The sequence below is a fragment of the Crotalus tigris genome, unplaced genomic scaffold, assembly GCF_016545835.1.
Source record: "Crotalus tigris isolate CLP2741 ecotype Arizona unplaced genomic scaffold, ASM1654583v1 scf7180000024375.2447938, whole genome shotgun sequence".
In the NCBI taxonomy this organism is placed as follows: domain Eukaryota; kingdom Metazoa; phylum Chordata; class Lepidosauria; order Squamata; family Viperidae; genus Crotalus; species Crotalus tigris.
Genome location: NW_024100545.1, coordinates 2,133,375 through 2,154,918, shown reverse-complemented (window position 1 = coordinate 2,154,918; position 21,544 = coordinate 2,133,375). Strand labels below are relative to the sequence as shown.

The 21,544-nt window shown below is 41.1% G+C and overlaps 3 protein-coding genes across 6 annotated transcripts in view; 2 read left to right on the top strand and 1 right to left on the bottom strand.

Moving 5' to 3' along the window:
- Positions 1-1,385, bottom strand: part of KIF17 (kinesin family member 17) — a 44,375-nt gene extending 42,990 nt beyond the window's left edge. Inside the window, exon 1 of the mRNA XM_039328297.1 lies at positions 1,308-1,385. The gene's annotated coding sequence lies outside the window, so the exon portion shown is untranslated. The remainder of the gene's footprint in view (positions 1-1,307) is intronic.
- PPAN (peter pan homolog) lies at positions 988-12,709 on the top strand. 3 transcript variants are annotated; one of them, XM_039328298.1, is made up of 12 exons: positions 988-1,473; positions 3,180-3,350; positions 3,871-3,972; positions 5,288-5,338; positions 5,818-5,988; positions 6,924-7,000; positions 9,118-9,225; positions 9,518-9,641; positions 10,254-10,332; positions 11,454-11,583; positions 11,730-11,890; positions 12,212-12,709. In XM_039328298.1, exons 1-12 carry the CDS (start codon positions 1,135-1,137, stop codon positions 12,637-12,639), a joined length of 1,941 nt encoding a protein of 646 aa, XP_039184232.1. In that variant the 5' UTR covers positions 988-1,134; the 3' UTR covers positions 12,640-12,709. The 3 variants fall into 3 exon arrangements, 2 of the variants coding, with proteins under 2 accessions (XP_039184232.1, XP_039184233.1); XM_039328299.1 differs by lacking the exon at positions 988-1,473 and adding an exon at positions 2,324-2,406 and having other exon boundaries at positions 12,212-12,639; XR_005554855.1 differs by lacking the exon at positions 12,212-12,709 and having other exon boundaries at positions 11,454-11,652; positions 11,730-11,870.
- A 2,915-nt stretch (positions 12,710-15,624) lies between these two features.
- P2RY11 (purinergic receptor P2Y11) lies at positions 15,625-21,544 on the top strand. 2 transcript variants are annotated; one of them, XM_039328301.1, is made up of 2 exons: positions 15,625-15,731; positions 19,913-21,544. In XM_039328301.1, exons 1-2 carry the CDS (start codon positions 15,706-15,708, stop codon positions 20,922-20,924), a joined length of 1,038 nt encoding a protein of 345 aa, XP_039184235.1. In that variant the 5' UTR covers positions 15,625-15,705; the 3' UTR covers positions 20,925-21,544. The 2 variants fall into 2 exon arrangements, with proteins under 2 accessions (XP_039184235.1, XP_039184236.1); XM_039328302.1 differs by lacking the exon at positions 15,625-15,731 and adding an exon at positions 15,739-15,892.

Sequence of the window (21,544 nt, the reverse complement as noted above, 5' to 3'; positions counted from 1 at the left end):
AGAGATGTGCCTGAAGCAATGAGCTTTCTAGAAAGAAGGCAGAACCACTAACATCAATTAAAAAGTGCCAGGGATGGAGAAAAAAACCAAAGGCAATGTTGGGCCTGGATGGTAGAGGGAATCTGAAAGACGCAGTTGATTTTCCTTGGTCTTGCTGTGAGAGAGGTAGTGATATGCTACAGCAGAAGGTTCCAGGTTTCCATCTCCCACATAACTAAGCTGTGAATTTGTACAGATTCTGGGGACAGTTTTCTATGGGACACACCTAGAACCTACTTATGACCTCACAATACCTCCTAGAGACATAGAAGGCCAAGCGGTGAAACGGAGACATCCAGCAAATTATCTCCGTTTGTTTCATCCAAGGTTGATGCTGTAGCAGTGAAAGGAATACAGGGCCCCTCCACCACTCTGAATGCTGCTGATCCAGAAACAGGCTTTTAGGCTCAGAAACCATGTACCTCTGCTGCCCCCCTCCCCCAAAAGGCCTCAATGTTATTAGGCACTTTGAATTATGCCTGTATGGAAAGAGCACAGGGTTTCCATTGGGAAGCTGGTGAGAAATTAGGCACTTTTCCTGATCAGTTTGACCCTAAGGATAACTAAGCGCTGTGTCTTGGAAACAGGAACATGGTGCATTCAGTCAAGCAATGGTCCCATCTCAAGCCTGGTGCAATAGACTTAGCTCTTTCACCAACCCCTGCTCTTTGGCAGGATATCAAAACAGGTGAAATCACAGTGGAAAGAATAAAATGCCCTTCGGAGTGCCACCTTCACTTTGGCAATCTGTGGTCAGAGAGTGAATGAAGAGTGTGAGGCTCACACTAAGCTTTGGAGTAGTGTCAGAAAAATGGCAGGAGACAAACACACAAAAGGCAGCTGTGCTAAGTCATGTTCCAGTAACAAAGAAGTGCCCGGCAAGGTATTTGTGTCTTGCATGTGGGGCAGAAGGCTGGGGGCTGAAAACCACTTCACCTGTACTGACCTGGGATGAGCTGGAGGGGGGAAAGGGGGAAAACACTGTCTATAACCTATTTATTATTTGAATGAAAAGGGGCAGAATGATGCATGAATGGAGGGATGGGGAAGCTGAGAAAAGTTTAGCGAGTGCAAGAAATATGGCATAAAGCAGAGATGCCCAGCGAAGTAGGAAGCTCAGGGAAGCAATGCTTCCCTTTAGAAGTGGGCAGAGCTTGCCATGCAAAAAAAAACTGGCGAGGGGAAGAAAAAATGGGGCAGTGGTGGAGGGTAACACCCAAAGCGCGGCCTCTGTCCCCGGACCTTCCTTCCGTGTGCCCGCCTCTCACCGTCCCTCTGAGGCAGGTCCTAGCTTGCCCGCCTGCACCCTCGCCCGGCGCCACCGACTTCCAGCTTCTATTTGCAACCTGCGGGGCTGCTGACGGCAGCGTCCCCGTTGCCCAGGATACGAGGGAACATCGCTTAAGTCCCCGAGGCTGCTCAGCGGAGCAACGGGTAGGGAATGTCGCGCAATTATTCTACTCGTTCTTGGGAGGAAAAACAGATTCCGTGAAGACAAGTGCAAAGGCGCATGTTAGGCTGTGGCAAAGCGAGGAAAAGATTTGTGGCACTTTTAAAGATTCTTAGCATTATAATGACATAAACTTTCAAGGATCACACCTCAATGAGTTAGATGCTTGGAGTATAATCCTGAGATAGTATGCTTTTCCTATGGTCTTATTATTTCTACCCTCACAATCACAGATTCACTCTTTTTCATTTTTTGGCGCTCCGTTGCATTCACAAGTCTTGTGCCTTGGCTGTTGGTAGTTGCTTTTTGGAATGTAAAGGAGTATTCAAATTTTTGATGTACCTCAAATTAGAGCAAAAATAAGACACATTCCGATTTTGTAACAAATTTATAGTACTAGTGCCAACTTGGTCTCCGAAGATTCAGAAGGCGCGCGCGCGCGCACACACACACACACACACACACACACACACACTAAACCAAGCTGTTTCCATTCAGTAGCGGTCTGGATTTTTGCAATCAAGGCCTGACTGATCTAATATACGCTGGGGAGAAGCACGCCTGTGGGTCTAATCATAGTTTCAATCATCATCATCATCCCTCAATTTTTTACACATCTCTGTCTAACTTGGCATGGGTGCTATAAAAAAACTTCTGCGCCAGGAAAGAACATCACGGAATATCTACACTAAACTGAGATCCACCCGTCATTTATTAAACTACGCAAAAGACCCGCCGCATGATTATTTTGGGTAGCACACATTGGTTGACTGGAAATCGGAACTCCTCATCTGGGGAGGCGAAGAGAGGGGGGAAGAGCATTTCGGTGCACTGGAGACCGGAAGTAAGTGTATCCCGCGTGGTCGCGGCGAGAGGAACCCGAGGAGAGCGCAACTATTATGGGGAGGCCCAGCAAAGTGAGGACTGAAATTGGGGGGTGGCGAGTTACTTGAAAGACTTTGGGAGTTGTTGAATTTGTGGCCAAGCGCAGGTTTGGTGATGAAGGGGGTGAAAATGGAGAATGAGGGTGCTTTGAGAGGCAACGGAACCTGGGATAAGTGCTGTGGCCGAATTGGTGAATGATAGAAGGACGAAACGATATTAGAAGTCTTAGAAATTGCAAGCCCAATTAGCGAGTGATAAAGATTTAGAAAACTCATTGTTGGCCTGATGCGAGATTGTTGTAATACACCCAGGCTCAGGAAAATTACATAGATGTGTCCCATTTTGTGAGAAAATAGTTGTTCGTCCTTGATTGAAATCCATCCTGATTATAAAGTTGCTGTGCTTCTTAACGTGAGGTTCTAAGATATTTTTTCTATACATATTAATGGGACCATTTCACCTATCTTCCCAGTTGGCTTATTCTTCCTGATACCTGAGTAATTCCAAACAAATGAACTGCAAATAATACTGCAAAACTGCTTTTATGACCAGCTTGGTTTTGAAATAGTTAAAAATTCCTTGCTGCTCTGAAGTTTTTAGGGTAATATTCCATTATTGGATATTTTCTTACCTCTAATCTTTGGTATACAGACATTTGTTAAGAAGAGAGGGGGAAACCAGAGCAAACCTAATCCTAGCAGGCTATGGGAAAGTAATTTGAAATAAGAGAGTAGATTTGGTATGGAGGGAGATATTTGTTATCCTACTAGTGTTATTCTTCATTCAATTCATTTTTCCATTTCAGACCAAGAATCAAAAGAAGGCGCGAGCAACTGCCCAGCATCGATCTCAAGAAGAATATGGCAATGTGCCTCATTCCTTTGTCTTTCATCGTGGTCGTATTGGCAAGAATATACAGCAACTCATCCAGGATGTTCGGCGAGTAATGGAGCCCTATACTGCTACCAGCCTCAAGGTGAAATTATTAAATGCCATGGAAGGCTTCTGTGGTTCATGGAAATGATTGCTTTACAGGTAGTGCTCGCTTAACAACCACAATTGGGATTGGGATCTCGATCGTTGATATTGGGGTCATTTTCTAAATTCCATATGAACAGTTGAAAATAATCTTTCCAAAAGCAAATATTAATTACATAGAGTTACATGTTTATGGAAACAATCTTGTGCAAAACATTTTCACGCTTTATTCAAGTTATAATTACTGGTGCTTGCATTTTATTTTGAAAGCAGACTATAAAATGAGGTGAGGACAGCAGTTAAAAGTATGAGAGACTAAGAAGAAGAAGGAAAACAACTTTGCTAAATATTGTAACATGACAAAAGGAACTAGGCAGATCACTCTAATCTTCAGTCCATTTTTGCAATGCTGTTTACTTCTATTAATGAAGTAAAATTTAAATATATTTTATCCTAGATTTTGTCCCCAAAGCACATCAGACAATGGAAAAACCCTAGTCATTGTTATGTCTTTTTAGGCGCAGAAGAAGAATTCGTTGAAAGATTTTGTGACAATAGCTGGACCTCTGGGTGTGACTCATTTCTTGGTCTTCACAAAAAACACCACCAGTATCAACTTTGTAAGTGATATATTAAGGAAATGTTCCATTTTAAGAACCTATGACCCTGGTTGTCCGTGCTAATTGGTCTAATCTGGGCCTCTGTTCAATTATATATTTTGGAGAGGATTTGGAGCATGTTCTGACCTGGCGCATAGGTTCAATTTTCATGCAATACTACTACATCTTGTTTCCACACAATGTGAAGAGGAGATATACCTAGAAGATGGCCATCTCCCTGGTTGCATGTGGCAAATCAGCCCTGTTATATGTAGGTAGAAGTAAAATCGGAAAGCTTCACTGGAACTAATCTTGAATCAGTCAGGATAAAATTTTGTAGCTTCTGGTAAATGAGCAGGAAAAAGACCTCGGAGCTGTGGTGAAGTAGTAGTTTCATGACAAGTATGTACGTGTAACAAATTTATTCCTTGTTGAAGACTGTAAAAAAAATATTGAAAATAAAGCTGTCAATATTGTAAAGCCTCCTGAATATTGCAGGCTTGAAATAAGGTAGGGGAGTTGAAATGATCAAGAGATAGAGGCATTTGTCTTTGAGGATATATACAATATTTAAGACTTCGCTTTTTAAAAAGGCAAATAAGAGGTGACTTGCGGTAAAAAGAAATTGGCCCTTATTTAATTAAATATACCAAATACAGACTATTTTATTACACTTTACACCTAGTGTAAAATAATTTGAAGTAACAAATTACACCAGATCTTCAGTCCATTGAACTGGGATGCTGCACTAGCCACAACTTGGAAGGACTGGTTGTAAGTCTCCTTTTTCAGCACTATCATAACTTTCAACAGTTGCTGAGTGAGCAGTTGGTGAGAACTATTTGTAATAATATTAATATTGGAGGAAATGCTGATTATGGGGAAATAAGAGCAGGAAGAATCTTGTGCTCATTTTTCTGCTTTGGGACTTAAGGCATCCAGATGGCAACAGTTGTAAAGAAATAAAATCGTTGAACCAAACAGATACTTAACAATCACTATTTTACATGTTTGAAGGCTTCTGCTTTCACAGTGATTGAATGTTAAGCTTATTTCTTCCCTGAACAGTTTTTAACTTTCTTTGCCCAGTGAATTATCTTAATTCTATCTGCTTACCAGATGCAAATGATGACAATTGTCTTGCTGATTTAATTCTGTGATTTTTACTTCAAAGTAAACGCACTGATGCATCTGTATAAAGAGTGTCCATACCATTGGAAATGAAACAGAAGTAAAAGCTATAAACTTATTAATGTTAGGGCCTGTTTTAAGCTGCTGAATCCTGCAATATTAGTACTTAGGAGTTAATGCTCCTTCCTGGTGATTTCTCTCTTAGAGACTCCTGCGCCTCCCTGGTGGACCAACACTGACCTTCAGAGTCATTCAGGTACCAAAGGGATTATATTATCTAGAATGGGATAGGCTGGGTAGAATTAGAACTGTCTGGAATTTTTCACGGAAGGAGGCGCTAATGCTTACGATTTTAACTGCTTGCGGTTCCTATGGATAGTATGCAGAATTGCAGATGTGTTCCCTAGTGTGTTTGTTCTGTGCTTGGGTGCAAAGTAGGTCTTATTCTCCTCCTTCTCCTCCTGTAACAAAATAATTGAAATTTGAAAACTTTGTGTATTTTTTATATACAATGACCTTGCATAATTAATTTTCTATAAGTTGTTCTGGCCACTGCTGGACATTGCCATTATCTGGTTTCTGAGATTTCACAGAATAGCACATATATTTTCAAACTCCCACTTACAGACTTTATGTAGGTTGTTTTAAGCTGAGATTCTGAGGCAGTCCTCGAAATAGAGACATCCCCTTTGAAAAGAATGTAGGCCTCACTTGTCTGTTTGTTGTTTGCAACAGTATTCACTCATCAAAGATGTTGTGTCATCTCTGAAGCGGCATCGGATGCATGAACAACAGTTTACCCATCCTCCTCTCCTAGTGCTGAACAACTTTGGCACTGAGGGCATGCACATCAAGGTCATGGCCACTATGTTCCAGAACATGTTTCCCTCCATCAATGTTCACAAAGTGAGTATATTCAAGCTTGGAGATTGGGAAGCTAATTAGGCGATTAGTTTGCTACTCAGACTCCTCTGGTCTGATTCCTGTCCTTGTGATAACGTTGCTGCCTAAAAATTGAAGTGAGGGATAGAGCTAAATCTGGTCCAGGAGGACCTCATGTCTCTAATAGGCATAGAGCAGTGGTAGACGAAACCTAAATGGTGGCAAAGTTATTTAAGATACTGTTCAGGTTCTTGGGGATAATTTTGATCCAGATGCAAGTGATGATAGCGTATCTTGGATGATAGTTCTTTGTGATTTCCTTCCAAAGTAAACGCACTGATGCATCAATCCTTTATCACTCAGTTTGCTGGGTGTTTGGTGTTTCTAACACTGAGTTCTTGTTAACTTTGGAGTGCAAGTTTTATAAATGCAGAAATGGAAGAGAGTTACTTAGTTTCAGATCCTCCTCCTCCTCCGCTTCCCAAGTTGAATGTAGTTCTCCCTTTGAGTTGCACAGATATTGTTCAAATATACCTAGTGGCCATCTCTAACTGTGGAAGGGAGAGGGAAGACGTAGGTTAAAGCTCATTCCCACTGCCCGGGTTAAATATGGTTTTAGTCAACACAGAAATAAATTTGCTTTTTGAGAACCTGGAGTTGGAAACTGTGGAGATAAGATGCTCCAAGAAGATTTTCAAAAATGTTCAGGGAAGAAAACAGAGATTTTCCCAGTTTTCCTCTATTCCCCTCCCTCCTAGAAATATTTAAGTCAGTGATAGTTTAGAATTGGATATAAGAACTCTTGGACTTGGTAGTTCGATCTTTGGGAAGTAGTTTGAGTACTGATTTCTTGGCAGCTGGAAAATCTTAACCTCAGGTTGCTTTTCAAGAAAGGGCTGGAGCCTTAGTTTGAATCCTCGGTCTCACCATGTGTGCCCTTCTTTTTCCCTACCTGTCAGGTCAGTTTAAATACCATCAAACGCTGTGTCCTGGTCAACTACAATCCTGACACCCAGACAATGGAATTCCGTCACTAGTAAGTAGGTTTTAATTTCTGCTCTGTGCCACTCTTGCTTCTGATGGTTTGAAATAGACTGCACAGGGATTCTTGATGTGAAATACATTGTATTCAGGGCGCACAATTCTATGGTGCAATATGAGTATGCACTGGGGGGGGGAACTTTTGCAGAGTATTCAGTACTTTTTTGGTATGCTGGAAGCTAAGGGGAATTTATGTGTCCTTTGTTATTTTCATGCTAGCTCTGGGTCCCTGTCCCACACCGGCTCTCCCTAACTTGGTTTGTCCAGATGAATTGGATTCCAATCCTCATCATCCTCAGCCAGCTGAGGGTAGAGGAAGATGGGAGTTAAAGATCAGTGTGTTGGGAAAATGGAGGCAAGGCTTTCCTACTGTCCACAATGGCTCTAATATGACTACAGATTCCATTGCAGACACAAACAAGGTCCTGTCCAAGCTGGATGCAGATGATGAGAGCATAGCCAACTGATGTGTCTCTGATCTCATTTTTCAGTAAACGCTCTGATGTGTCCAAGCCAGTTAGAAATGGACTTTTTTAATGATGGGTGATGGCAGTTTTTTTTTCTGATGAGCTCAGAAATCTTTCCTCTTTTTATCATGCAAACCCAGTCAAGCAAAGAAGAAAACTCATCAAAATATTCATGTTACTAACCAGTGGCTATTCCTTAACTTTTAAGATAGTTTACTGAACAATATAAATAGTAGGTAAAGGAGAAATTAAATACAAAACTCTGCAGATTTTCAAGCAGTCCTCTAATTAAGCCTCCTGACAGTAAAACATTTAAGCATTTATAGAAAAAAAGGGAACTCTTCAGACTATTTTACATCTAACAAAATAAGTATCTTTCCAAGTTTGTATGATCATTTTGTTTTGCAACAGTAAAGCACGCAATATCAATCTCAATCATCTTGTTAATTTTTAAATTGTTGGCATATAATTCAAGAGGAATTGGGACCTGCAGAAACCAGGATAAAACTAATATGTGAAAGAAAGATCTTTGACTACAAAGCTGATTGCAAAAGGAGTAAATTTTAGATGGGTGATACCAGAAGGGATTCTAATCGATTCTAATAATACAAGATAGCGATTAGATTCAGTGTGGAAGGCACAGGATTTTGATAAAAGATATAGAGCATTTCTGGGAGAAAGAACACAATATCAACAAGAGGATGGAAGAAGACAGAGACAGAACAGACAATAGAGGAAACAACTACACAAGTGGAAGAAGAAAAAGAGAAGATGAATCAAGATGAGGGAACAGTAAGAGAGCAGAGGATTACGAGATCAACAAGATCTAAATATAAGTAAATCAAAATGGAGAAGGAAAATGGATTTTTTTCAGTGAATATAAACGGATTGAATTCCCCATCAAGAAGAAAAAGAATTTGCAAACAACTACAGAAATTAAACATTGATATAATTTGTTTGCAAGAGACACATTAAAAATTCATAAATTTTTGGAAAACTTAAAATTTGGAAAACTTTATTACACACCACTCTTCTGTTTCTGAGCAGGGCCTTTATTTTACACTAACATTGAGAACCATAGCAGTTAGTAAACTTAAACAACAGTTGGAGGGTTCATTAGGGTTCATCAGGGTTCAAAGAGCTATATAGGTTCTTGGATCTCCACTTATGGCTGAAGGGTCTTGTTTATTTCAGAGTTTGTGTATAAATTGTTTCTTGTTAATATGAGGACAAGAATAGACCTTCCTGTTTGTACCATCTCTTGTCTTGCATAATGCTGGTAATTAAACCATTAATTTAATCTTGACTGTCTTTTGCAGTCTTATACACTAGACTAGATTGTTGGATTATAACTCCCAGAATTTCCAGACAGCTATTAGCAATTGTAGAGCAACACATCTAACATCCACATCAGTTTGGTGAAGACTGATTTACTCTAATCATGATTCTCAAGCTCCTTGGCCAGAAGAATGGTCTTTTTCGGGCCTGATACCGTGGTACCTTCCCTTGGAGAGATGCCAGGGCTTGAACCAGAGCTAGCTCTCCTCCTGTCCATCCCCCCCGCCGCCGCTGCCTCAACACAGTTGTAGTGAAATGTGCTTTTTTTCCTGATGAAATCTACTCACACCTATCCTGTATTTTGTAGCAGCCTGAAAGTAGTGCCGGTGGGCATGAGCAAAGGGCTGAAGAAGCTCCTGCAAGAGAGATTTCCTAACATGAACCGCCTGGATGACATCAGTGAATTGTTGGTCAGGTGAGAGAGAGGGGGGAGGCTGTCTGCCTGCTCCTTCCATCCAGAATTTAGCTTTCTTTTGAATCCTGGGAGGAATTCTGCAGAGGTGTGAGAAGGGGAGATGATTTGAAGGCAGGGCTGGGGTTGTGTCTTCATTTTACAGTATGTGCACTCCAAACTCCAGTCAGAACCATGCTAACCGAGATTGGTGGGGTTTGTAGTCCAATACATCAGAGTGGGAATTATTTTCCGTGCTGATGGTAGTCATGCTAGAAAGAACAAAAATGTGTTGTTTCATTGCCCTGACCTGCAGAGACATCAATCTCTCTGAGAGCGAAGCTGAGCAAGATGGCAGTCACAATATCACGGAGCTGCCTCAGGCCTGCGCCGGTCGTGGGAACATGAAGGCCCAGCAGAGTGCAGTCCGACTCACTGAGGTCAGTCGGGAATGTTGTCCTTGAGAATTGGGCAGGAGTATTAAAAGATTGGAAATGCTTTACGGACTTTTCACTGAAAATAGAAAAGAGTGAAGGGACAATAAATGGATGTGACTGAAAAAAGAGTAAGTAAAAAGCCAAAGGGATTTTTTTGTAAAATCAAAGAGGGAGGAGGGACGATGAGTACGTTTATAACTGTTGGGAAAAAAGGTCATACTGCTTAGTTTTTCTGATTCTTGCTTATTTTCTAAGTTTTGCTCTTTGTTTTTTTCTCTTTACATTAGTTTTTTACTTATGTAAACAGTCTTAATGATTCTACTAAAAAGTTGGGTGAACGTGGATGTAGCATAGGGGCCTGGTATAGCAGAAAACTGAGCTCTTCTGATCCTCTAGAACAGGGGTAGTCAACCTTGGCTCTTTATGACTCGTGGACAAGTCAACCTTGGCTCTTTTATGAAGTCCACGAGTCATAAAAGATCATCTGGCTTTGGATCATCTGATCATCTGGCTTTGGAATGCGCCCTCCCCCCCCCCAGACAGCCTTTCTTCCTTTCTGCTCAAGATGCCTGAATTTGAATTCCTTTGTCTCTCCTGTGTTGTCTCTGTGTCCAGATTGGCCCTCGGATGACCTTGCAGCTCATCAAGGTGGAAGAAGGACTAGGTCAAGGCAATGTACTCTACCATAGCTTCAGTAAGTATTGTGGCTCTTCTGTTTTAATTCTTCTGTGTTGGGGAGCAGAACCAGAGTATTGATGGGGGCATATTCAAGAACACCTCTCCTATGGTGGCGTACTCTATGACTTAGAGGATAATTAGTGCAGTTGCTCTTCCAGTACTGTTGCAAACATTTCTCCCTTTTTGCAAGATTCTTTCAACTGGAACAAAAAGTTTTTGGGAGATCAGTGTTGTGCTTTGGAGGAGCTGATGAACGTATATCATGGACCTGTTTTAAGAAACCTGAGGTGACTAGCCTTAGAGGTTTGCACTTTTCAAACGTGTGTGCACGAGAGAGAACTGAACCCACTGGCTAAGAACACCTCAACTACCTATTGCATCCCTTGATCTAACAATTTAGGCCTCCAAAACATCCAAGGCCAAATTCAGTGTTGTAGCCCCCCCTTGCACTTTGCAGTTTAAAACAGGTCCATTGCTTGATCACTTCCAACTTGAAAGGAAGTGAAAATTAAAGGGTTGTAAAGTTCCAGGCAGATCCCGTTGGGGTGTGGATGTTGTGGATGTATACTACATCTTTAAGGAAATACCATCGGTCTGAGGCACAGCTAGTTTCATGCAGGTACATTCATCGAATCCTAGGTGTTGGACAGAGTGATTTAGGCCATGAAGACCAACTCGCAGTGCTTCAGTGCAGGCATCCTGATTAGACAATCCCAGACAGATCATTTCTAATCTCTGCTTGTATATAGGTACTGAAGGGGGGGTGTTCCACTACCACATTTCTGGCTAGTTGGTTCCTCTGTTGAACTACTCTATAAAGAACATTTGCTGTGTCATTTCCAGATTGGGCAAATAAAACTCTTCCTAAAACACTAGATTGCTGCTATTAGTCAGTATAATGAATTAGATAAATGAATGATCTATCATTGCAAGCTAGCTCCCTGTCTTCCTACAAATTGATCTGTCTTTCAGCAGTCAAAACATTTCTGCACTCAGTTATTGCTCATCATGGCAGATAGGTTTTACCTGTCTCTTGGTTGCCTCAAGGTCTGCATAAGTGAATGAAGGGGGAAGCTGACCTTAGTGACTCTTCCTTGGGCAATTTCCCATTGGGTAATTTCCTGTGCCTTCTCCCAGTTCACAAGACTGAAGAAGAGATCCAAGAAGCCCTGGTCAGAAAAGAAGAAAAACTGCAGCTCAAGGCTCAACGGCGCCAGAAGCAAGAGGCAGATGTGGCCCACAAAAAAACACTAAAGCAAGCTCATCGGTAAGGGGAGGGAAGACAACAGGCACGCACAGGAGAGCTTCTCTTCCAGGCATATGTCTCTCCAAGGGGGTAAGTGGGAGTGGTGAATGTCCCTTTGGTTGAGAAGATTGGCCCGGGTCACTCATGGAAATTGTCCCTGGCTACAGGAAGAAGAGTCTGGCAGGGATGAAGAGGAAGACGGAGCAAGCGGTCGGGGGAGACAGTGATGCTGAGGACCCTGGAATGCAGGAGCAGCAAAATGTAGACGAGCCCTCTGACGACGATGTGGAATATTACCGCCAGGAAGTTGGGGAGGAGCCAGATGAAGGTCAGTGCCTACTTAGTAGGCTTTTAAATTAGAACAATTGGGAGGTGCAGGAGGGAGAATTTGGGGAGGGCCAGATTTTCCAAAAAAAAACCACGCCAAGATTTCCTCTTGGTTCTCATAATGCTACAAGTTGCGTCTTTTCTGAAGCTGTTTTTCCTCTTTCTGGGTGGGCTGTGGCTTCCTACTTGAAGACCCTATGATCTAAATTGTTGTTGCTGCTTTAAGATCATTCTTTTTTTAAAAAAAAAAAAAGATAAAGTGTTGAGAGTGTAAAAATGACTCTTCTTAACTGTTGTGTTTACTGCGTTCCGTTCTTTCTAGATCTGTTCCCACAAAGCACAAAGAGGAAACGAAGGCTCAGCCAATCTACCACACCCAAGAAAAAATGCAAATACATGCATTCAGTGCAAGGTCAGAGTCAAGAGCGTATGGGGGCTAAAACAACAATGAAACACAAGAAGGCTTCACGGCCTGGTCAGCAGAGGCAGCCACAGAGAGACACTCCTCAACACCGACAGGGGAAGAAGTTGAGCCAGCAGCAGAGGAATACAAGGCAGCACAGGAGGCCACAGAATGTAAAGGAGAAGCAACCCCAGGCTGCAAGACAGCCAAGAGGCAAAAGACAGACTGGCAGTAGGCCTCTGGGATCACAAAGGCAGGGAAAATCTAGACTGGGGCAGAAGCAGGCCTTCAAAGGCAAAAGCACTTTCCGAAAAGCAGGGCATTCAAGGAAGCAAAAGTCAGCATAACGTTCTGAGCCTCTTGCATAGTCTTTGTGATGTGCTGATGGTTTTATAAAATATATATTGACTTCCAAAATCTGCCTCCTCTTCTTTCTTGAGTTGGATTTATATATGCTTTGATATGGGATTGGTTGGAAGTGTCCATCAGCTGGAAAGGGCAGTTGATCAAAGTTCTTTTTAATAGGACTTGAGGCACTTTGGAAGGAGATGAAATAAGGAACAGATGGCAATTTCTTTTGAGGATTAAAATTTTTCTACTGCAATGTAGAAGGTTTCTGAGAAAATAAGTTTTTATTTGATAATCTAGAACAAAAATGGCAAAGAAGGATATACCTATGCCTGCGGATTTTAATTGGCAGGATTTTTTTTTTCTTTAGCAATAAACTCTGGTTCTCCCACAAAGGTTTTCAAAAGATAGCAAATATATTTGGCTTCTTTGTGGGCAGCTGCAGCTCTTCAGAGGCTATAAAAAGAATAATTTGTAAAATTATTATCCCTGGCTAAACTTACTCGTCCAAAATGTAGGGGCAGGTTTACAGAAATACATCCTAGTTGCATTCAGGGGCTCTACATGATTACATCTGTGGAAGTAAATACAAGTAGTCCTTCACTTAACAGCCATTCGTTTCGTGGTTGAAGTTATAGCAGCATTGAAAAACATGACTTAATGACCATTTTTCACACTTTTGACTAGTAGCATCACCATGGTCACCTGATCAAGATTTGAATGCTTGGCAGCTGACTCATGAGCTTTGCAGTGTCTTGGGGTAATGTGACCATATTTTGCAACCTGACAAAGTGGGGAAACACAACTGTGCTATTAACCACTGCATGATTTATTTAACAACTCTGGCAAGGAAGGAGGTAAAAGGGGGCAAAACTTACTTAACAATGGTCTTTCAACAGAAAATTTTGGCTCAATTGTCATAAATTGAACGCTACCTATACAAGGATATACCGTATATGCCGGCGTATAAGACGACTTCCGGAAGTGCTAAACTCGGCGCCAAAGATGGGGGTCGTCTTATACATCGAGTCGTCTTATATGCCGGAAATACTGGTAGTTTCCGGCATATAAGACGACGTTCTAGGAATGCGGCTTGGCGACAAAGACGGGGGTCGTCTTATACGCCGGGTCGCCTAATACGCTGGCATATACGGTATTTATTTTTTGGGTCAGTGATGACTGCTTGGACAACGTTCCTACAGTTTTCTTAGCAAGATTTGGAAGTGGTTTACCATTTCCTCTTTCCTAGGCTGAGAGAGAGTGACTGACCAAAAGCCATCCAGTTGGCTTTATGCCTAATGTGGGACTAGAACTCAGAACTGCCTAGTTTATAGCCTGATGCTTGAACCACTACACCAAATTTGCTCTCTAGCAAATATAAAACTTTATACAGTAGTTTAGATACAGCAATTTGACATCTTTTACAAACTCGCCTTGTCACATGACGTGTCGTGATGTAGCGTGATTTTTCGCATTGCAGGAGCTGGGGTGGGCGTGGCTTCCGTATGATGCAGCCAGCCCATGGGCCCGCAGTTTGACACCCCTGCTTTAAATGGTCAAATTGCCGTAGATTGAATTTTAGACAGTTTAACTTAGTAAATCATGGTTAATAAAGATTGATAATATCTATAGAATACCGTTTTCTAGAACTAAATTCAAAAATCAAAGCTAATGATGTAAGTTGATGAAAAATACGTGATGAATATTTTACTATTAGAAAAATGATTACAATTGTTCCATTGCTTTCAACATGTTTTAAAACAATGACAATATCTTATTTTAGTCATTGACCAATAAAAAAATAGAATCAATAAAATGAACAACAGAACTATCCCCTGCACAAAAAAACATTTATCAACCACTTGTGAGCAAAGCAATGTGATATAATTGTAAAAAAAATAATAATCCAGAGATTGTCACGACTCTGAATTTTTAATCCTGGCATCCTTATCATAAACACAGATGTTTAAATCCCACTAGTTACAAATCTAGGCAGCACACATACACAACATCGGGTTCTTTGAATTGATTATTTTATTTTATTCTGTGGACTGTAACAAGACTAATCAACTGTAAAGAATCCAGATTAGATTCTAAAGATTAGAATCCAGGATATGGTTAGGGCCAAAACCAACTTTTTCCATTACTGTAACCATTTTCACACTAAGCACATTCCTGATTTGACTGGAGATTGCTGTGTTCTATTCAAAAATGGCATAGGATTGGTGGTGGAACTGGGTCCAAATAATGCCTGCCTCTGCTTATCTCTGGTTCTTTGAGATGGCTGCATTTGGGAGTTAGATCAGCTAAAGCAGGGGTCTTCAAACTCGGCCCTTTTATGACTCATGAACTTCAACTCCCAGAATTCCTCAGCCAGGCACGCTGGCTGAGGAATTCTGGGAGTTGAAGTCCATGAGTCATAAAAGGGCCGAGTTTGAAGATCCCTGAGCTAAAGCATCCTTTCAGAATTCTATCATTTCAAATAGCGTTTTAGTGGGCTTTTTTTCCCTAAGCCAAAACTCCTCTCAGTCTCGCTTAACTAAATGCAATAATCCTTTCTTCTCTACAATTATATATATATAAAAACCACCCTGCTTTTTGTAGTTGTATTCAAAAGTGTGATATGGAATGACACTGAAGATCTTGGAGCTAAGATCTCAGCTGCTTCTTAATCACATTTATTTTTCTCAGTAGCTTCATTCTATCTTATCTCACATTCTCCCAAGTTATCCATGGAGTTTAAAATTATGTACAGGTAGGATTTCCGAAAAAGTCAATCCTTTTTCAGCTCTGGGATTTATTCTTTGTTGGACAGCCAGTCTTAGGATCCCTCCACCTCATGCTGTCTTGTATTCTTGCTCTATTATCAGCATATTGTGATCACATGCAAAAGAGCTGTAAAAGGCCTTTTCATTGCGCAAGGCAGGTTCTTTTCAATTTTATTTAGTCAAGATTCATCTACTTCCTCATACAGTTTCAAAATCTACATAATACACTACCTCATTTTGAATGCGGACTTCACAACTTCTTTGGAGTAAGGGAAAATACGGCTGACTCACTTCTATATGGAATCGACTGGAAGCTGGATTAGGTATATGTGCATTGGGATACTATTTAAATAGCTACTGCACTCTCTATCTTAGTGTTCTCCAGATTTATTTGTCTACATCCCCCACTATTTCCAACAATAGTGGTTGGGGATTATGAGAACTGCAGTTTTACAAAACAGGAGGCATGTCGGAGAACATTGATGTAAGACTGCTTATTTCCTTTTCTTAGCTTTCATTTTGTCCCTTTCATTTTGTTTCATCTTGTTCCATGTTTATGTCTGTCTTTTAACTTTGCACCAAGTACCTGAGGTATGGAAGATGTATTTTATTAAACTCTATGAATGGATGAATTGGGAGACGTGACAGCCAGAGTAGTGCAGGAAGTCTGTCTCTACAGTCTAAGCTTTGTCATCAGATAATATACCCTAGATACTATGACCAAATCAGAGTTTTCAGAATATCCAAGTTGGAAGGGACGCTGGAGGTCCAAACCCCTGCTCAAGAAGGAGACCCTATACTATACTATTTCAGAGAGATGTCTGTCCAGTCTCTTTTTGAAAGCTTTCAGTGATGGAGTGCCCACAACATCTAAAGGCAAGTTATCCCACTGGTTGATTGTCAGGAAATTTCTCCTTAGTTCTAGCTTACTTCTCTCCTTGATTAGTTTCCATTCATTGCTTCTTGTCCTGCCTTCAGGTGCTTTGGAAAATTGTTGACACCCACCCCCTCTTCTTTGTGGCAGCCCTTCAAATATTGGAACACTGCTATCATATCTCCCCTAGTCCTTCTTTTTACTAGACTAGCCATACCTAATTCCTGCACCTGTTCATCATGTTTTAGTCTCCTAAAACAGATCCCTAATCATCTTTGTTGCTCTTCTCTGCACTTTTTCCAAAGTCTCAAAAAGCTTCTGAATTCTGTTTGTCAATGTGACCTTTATCTCCTAAGTTTCCTTTCCTCTTTGACTTTATGCTCCTTGCCAATGCTGCATATGACTTTTTGAAAGTGGAATGGCTTAGATTTGGGGGGGGGGGAGGTGTCTCTGATCTTTGGGATATTTGTAAGTATGATGTGATGGAATGTGCAATTGGAGAATAAGGGGGAGGGGAATCTTGGCAATTGCAAGGTAGCTTCCCAGGGAGAAGACAACACATTTCCAAAAGAGGGCCCCACAATAAGAGATTGTGCAGTCCTGAACTGGATGAGGGAGGGAAGGGAGGAAAAGATTCAGGATAGCACACCCTAGAATCTTCCAGGATATATTTAAAGTTAGAAGGTTGTAGCTTTAAACTGATAAGATTATGTCAATTAGGTATCAGAAAAAAAAACTGGACTCAATTGGATTTCATTCACCTTCAAGCTTAGGCCCCACATATCCCATGTCATTAAGCTTATGGAACCAAACAACAATGGACATTTTCCAACTACAGTTCGAGTAGAATACATTGTTTGCAAAAAGTTGCATCAGACAGAACTATTTGCATAAGTTCAAGGAAAAATAGAAAATAATTGAACACTTTGGTTCAACGGCAAAGATAAACTAAACATAACATAATAAATCAAAATTGAAGCAGTTTTAGTGAGCACAGGTCAAATTTAAACTAACTGCAACAGCACAAAAATTATAATGAATATATTAGATGCATTAATGTATTAAAACTATTAAACAAAAGGGCCTAATACACTTTTGGCTAAGCTGCAATCCTGTACTTGCTTTTAACCAGGACAGAAATAACAAGTTCTGTGCAATTAACAAAAAAAACTGCATAGTCTCTCATTATGCTACAGTTCAAAAGGAATACAGTAGATGACTAAAACATTGGAATAGAAGATCCAATGTGAAAAAAATAAGCGAAGTGGTTTGATGAAACTAGTAGGCAGAATAATTGCTTGTGAATACAGTATTTGCAAGGGGGAGAAGTTAAGACTTTATAGGCTATTATTGATAATTTTTTTGCAATCAGGGATGAATGACAGCAATTTTAAAACACACACCAGAGAATGTCTATATTGAACTATATTTAAATCATTGGAATAAGCCTTTAAAGTTGAACAAAGCAAGCATTAAAGAAAACAGTATTTTTCCTCTCAACAAGACAAATTTAAAAATGGAGTAATAACCTGTAAGATAAGGAGGAGAGTATCTTTTCAAAATTTCTAAATAGATCTTTGTCAGGGCATCTGGTTAGCCCTTGTCAACCCCAAGTAGTGCATGAGCGCATATTTGAGATCTATGAATACTGAAATATTGATTTTTTTTGTTATTTGTTATAAATTGGTATAGTTAGTAGTATAAGGCACCAAGCTAGAAATGGGGAGATCGTGACTTCTAATCCTGCCTTTGGCTCAAAGCCAGCTGGGCAACCTTGGGCCAGTCACTCACTCACAGCCCTGGGAAGGAGGCAAGGGCAAACCACTTCATTTGTTCAGCATTTTTAGGCTAAAGACCAAGAATCCTGTATGTGTTAGGTTGCTACTACAACTAAAATATTTAGCATGTTCAGTGTGAAATAAAAAGCTATCATAATTATTTATAAATGATTGTTAAAATATACTAAATTATATGTTTGAAAGTTTAGGAAGGCACCGAATAAGAACTGGAAGACTACTTTGGCATGTATATATTTCCATAGATGCATACCGATTGCTTATGATTTACAATAAAAATATTATTTTGTATCTCTTGGATTATGCATTTTTTTTCTGGAAGACACTGATCAGTTAATTGTTGGAAAATGGTGTCAAAGTGCAGAATTAGGCTTGGCTCTTGTGTTATAACAGCTTACAGGTGGTCCTCGTTTAACGACCACTCATTCAACAACTGTTCAGACTTGCAACAATACTGAACAGAATGGTACTTCGGACTGGTCTTCAAAGTTCCAGCTGGCGAAGCACCTCCATGGTCCTATGATCATGGTATCCGTGCTTAGCAAGCCACTCAGATTTCCAATCTTTTAGCATCCATGGTCATGCAGTTTTGATTTGCGATTTTCCCTGCATGGCTTTCCACAAATAAAGTCAACAAAGAAGCCGGCAGGGAGCTGCAAGCACGTGAAGTCCTGCATGGTCCTCCCTTAAGGCCAGTAACCAGGGACTTCCAGAACTGCCATTACTAGGTGGCATGGTCATGTGACATCGTAATTGACAATTGTATTGCTTAGTTACAGAAATTCTGGTCCAAATTATTGCTGTTAATTGAGATCTGTAACTGTACCTTGAGGCAAATGTTATTCCACTATTAATTTGTTCTGGAGGACTCATTTGTTTTGTAAATGCATTTTTTAAATTTACTCTGCAAACTAACTGGAAGATACTAATAATGAATATTGCCTATCTCCCAAATGGATCCTATAAGGCAGTGATGGTGAACCTTTTAGAGACCGAGTGCCCAAAAACTAGCCCCACCCCTGCTCCACCCCCTACCCTGCCCCCCATCCCCCGCCCCGCCTGCCCGCAGGGCCACTCACCGCCTCCAGGGCCCGCCTTGCCCAGCAGCGCTATGGCGGTCACGCCCTCTGCCTGCGCCCTGCAGCATCAACTGTGCATGATGGGGTGTGAGGGCAGAATCTTGTCTACGCTGCCTGGCTGCCATGTTCTTGGCTCCGGGTGGGCCATGCTCAGGGGCAACTCTCCTTCAGGGGGCTGCTGGAGAGGACGGGGTCACAGGGGGAGGCGAGGCTGGGGCAACAGCACGTGTGCCCACAGAGAGGGCTCCGAGTGCTACCTCTGGCACCCGTGCTATAGGTTCGCCACCACTGCTATAAGGGATATCTACCATCCATTAATTCATTGTACAATGACTTACAAACTTGGTTTGTTGGGCCTAAAGAAGGATTCTACCTGTAGAAGTCCCAGGTGGAGAACTATATCTATTTTTTATATGCTGAACTTCTCTCTTTTTTTCTAATGTTTAAAAAACTGATTTACTGTATATATTAATTTGCATAGCAGATCATGAATATGTTGGTAAAACTAGTCCTAATTGTATATGACAGTTGTTTTGTGAGTTTTCTCTCTTTCCATTCTCCATATTTTTATATAACCATCGTAATCATATTAGACTTCCTGGAAATTCTGTTTATCAAATAAGCATCTATTCCAAGGGAGCCAAAAAAAAAAAAAAAAGCTGAACGAAGCAACTTTTTTTTTTAAGAGCGTTGCAGTTGAAGTGATAAGCGTCAGCATTTCTGATAATATGCTCCTTCGTGTTCTCTGTTTGTAGTCAACAGGTAGTCTTGGAAGCCACTCACCTTATTCGTCCTGCTTTATCCAGTATGAAGACAGGGAACCTAACCCATGAAGAAGAACGTGACCGTTTCCAAGGAAAACTGTGGGTCATCATAGTTCTGCAGTTCTTTTTCGCTGTTTTGGGGAATGGCTTTACAATCTACCACTTTGTGGCTTGGGAACGCACCTGGCATTCCGGCATCATCTACTCCTTCAACCTGGCGCTCTGTGACCTGTTCTATGCCATCTCCTTGTTGCCCTTGGCTGTTTACTACTTTCCGCCCAAGGACTGGAAGTACGGCTTCATTTTGTGCAAATTGGATCGTTTTGTCTTTTTTGTCAACATGTACGGCAGCACCTTTTTCATTGCTTGCATCAGCCTGAACCGCTACATCGCCATTGTCCATCCCTTCTTTGCCCATAAGCGCATCGAACCCTTCCATGCCAAAGTTGTCAGCGGGGTGGTGTGGTTTCTCGCGATAGCCATCTCAGCCCCTGTCCTTTATTTCTCCACCGTGGAAAGTAAAAACAGCACAAAAACTTGCTTAGGAAGTGCTTCTACATCAGAACTGCCTGCTTATCGGCCATATAGCTGGTTCCTCCTGACTGTGGGCTGTGCACTGCCTTTTCTCCTGACCCTCTTTTCTTGTGTGGCCATTGTTTGTGCTGTTAGACACAGTCATGGTACCACCAGGGAAGAAAAGAGTAAAGTGAAGATACTGATTTCTACAGTTGTGCTCCTTTATGCCCTCTTTTACTTGCCTTTTCATATCTTTCGCAATATGAATCTTTATTTTCGTATGAACAAATACAAGAAGTCCATTTACTTCACCTATCAAATAACTAAAATCCTGGTTCATTTTCATGTTTGCATCCACCCGTTCATCTATGCAGCTCTAGCTAAGAACATGCCCAAATGTTGCTGCAAAGGTTTTCAGCATCAGAAAGAATTGCAAGGGAAAGAAAGGAATCTGGAATTGCAACCAGCACCCTCCTATGGCCACTGAAACCAGTGATGAAAATACATTTGGCTACTAGTTAGTTTTGCTATTCACTGACAAGCTGTCCACTGTAGTATATTTTCTACTGAAGGTAAAGATTTCCGTGTCAGTCATGTCCAACTCTAGGACACCGTGTTCATCGCTATTTCTTGGCCAAGGGAGCCAGCGTTGTCTGAAGACCATTTCCATGGTCATGTGGCCAGCATGACTATACGCCCAGGCGTACGGAACACTGTTACTGTTCCACTGAAATGGTACCTATCTAGTATTTGCATGCTTTTGAAGTGTTAAGTGGGCAGGAGCTGGGGCAAGTAATGGGAGCTTACCCCATTGAGCTGAGTTCAGGTTTTGAACTTGGGCTGTCAGCTCTCAGCATCTTTAACTGCTGAGCCATCATGCCCCCTGCTATTTTCTACTACTTTCCCATTATTTAATGGGACGTGCATCCTTGCTTTTTCATTTTTATGTGGAACCCCTAGCTTGTGCTATTAGACTACATGGAGTAGTACATAGCTGAACATAAACCGGTTCTTTTTAAGATAACATAGTGCCAATTTCAATCCTTTCAATTACATATTTTCCCACTCTACCATTTCTATATTATAATAACCATATTTTTATTCTAC

What these genes read in the sequence shown, in the direction of transcription:
- P2RY11 (XM_039328301.1), top strand. Translation starts at nt 15,706, where the DNA reads ATGGAATCGACTGGAAGCTGGATTAG. An exon ending in TCGACTGGAAGCTGGATTAG is followed by an intron (nt 15,732 to 19,912) that starts GTATATGTGCAT and finishes CTCTGTTTGTAG; the next exon opens with TCAACAGGTAGTCTTGGAAG.
- PPAN (XM_039328298.1), top strand. Translation starts at nt 1,135, where the DNA reads ATGCCCAGCGAAGTAGGAAGCTCAGGGAAGCAATGCTTCCCTTTAGAA. An exon ending in TGACCTTCAGAGTCATTCAG is followed by an intron (nt 5,339 to 5,817) that starts GTACCAAAGGGA and finishes TGTTTGCAACAG; the next exon opens with TATTCACTCATCAAAGATGT. An exon ending in ACAATGGAATTCCGTCACTA is followed by an intron (nt 7,001 to 9,117) that starts GTAAGTAGGTTT and finishes TGTATTTTGTAG; the next exon opens with CAGCCTGAAAGTAGTGCCGG.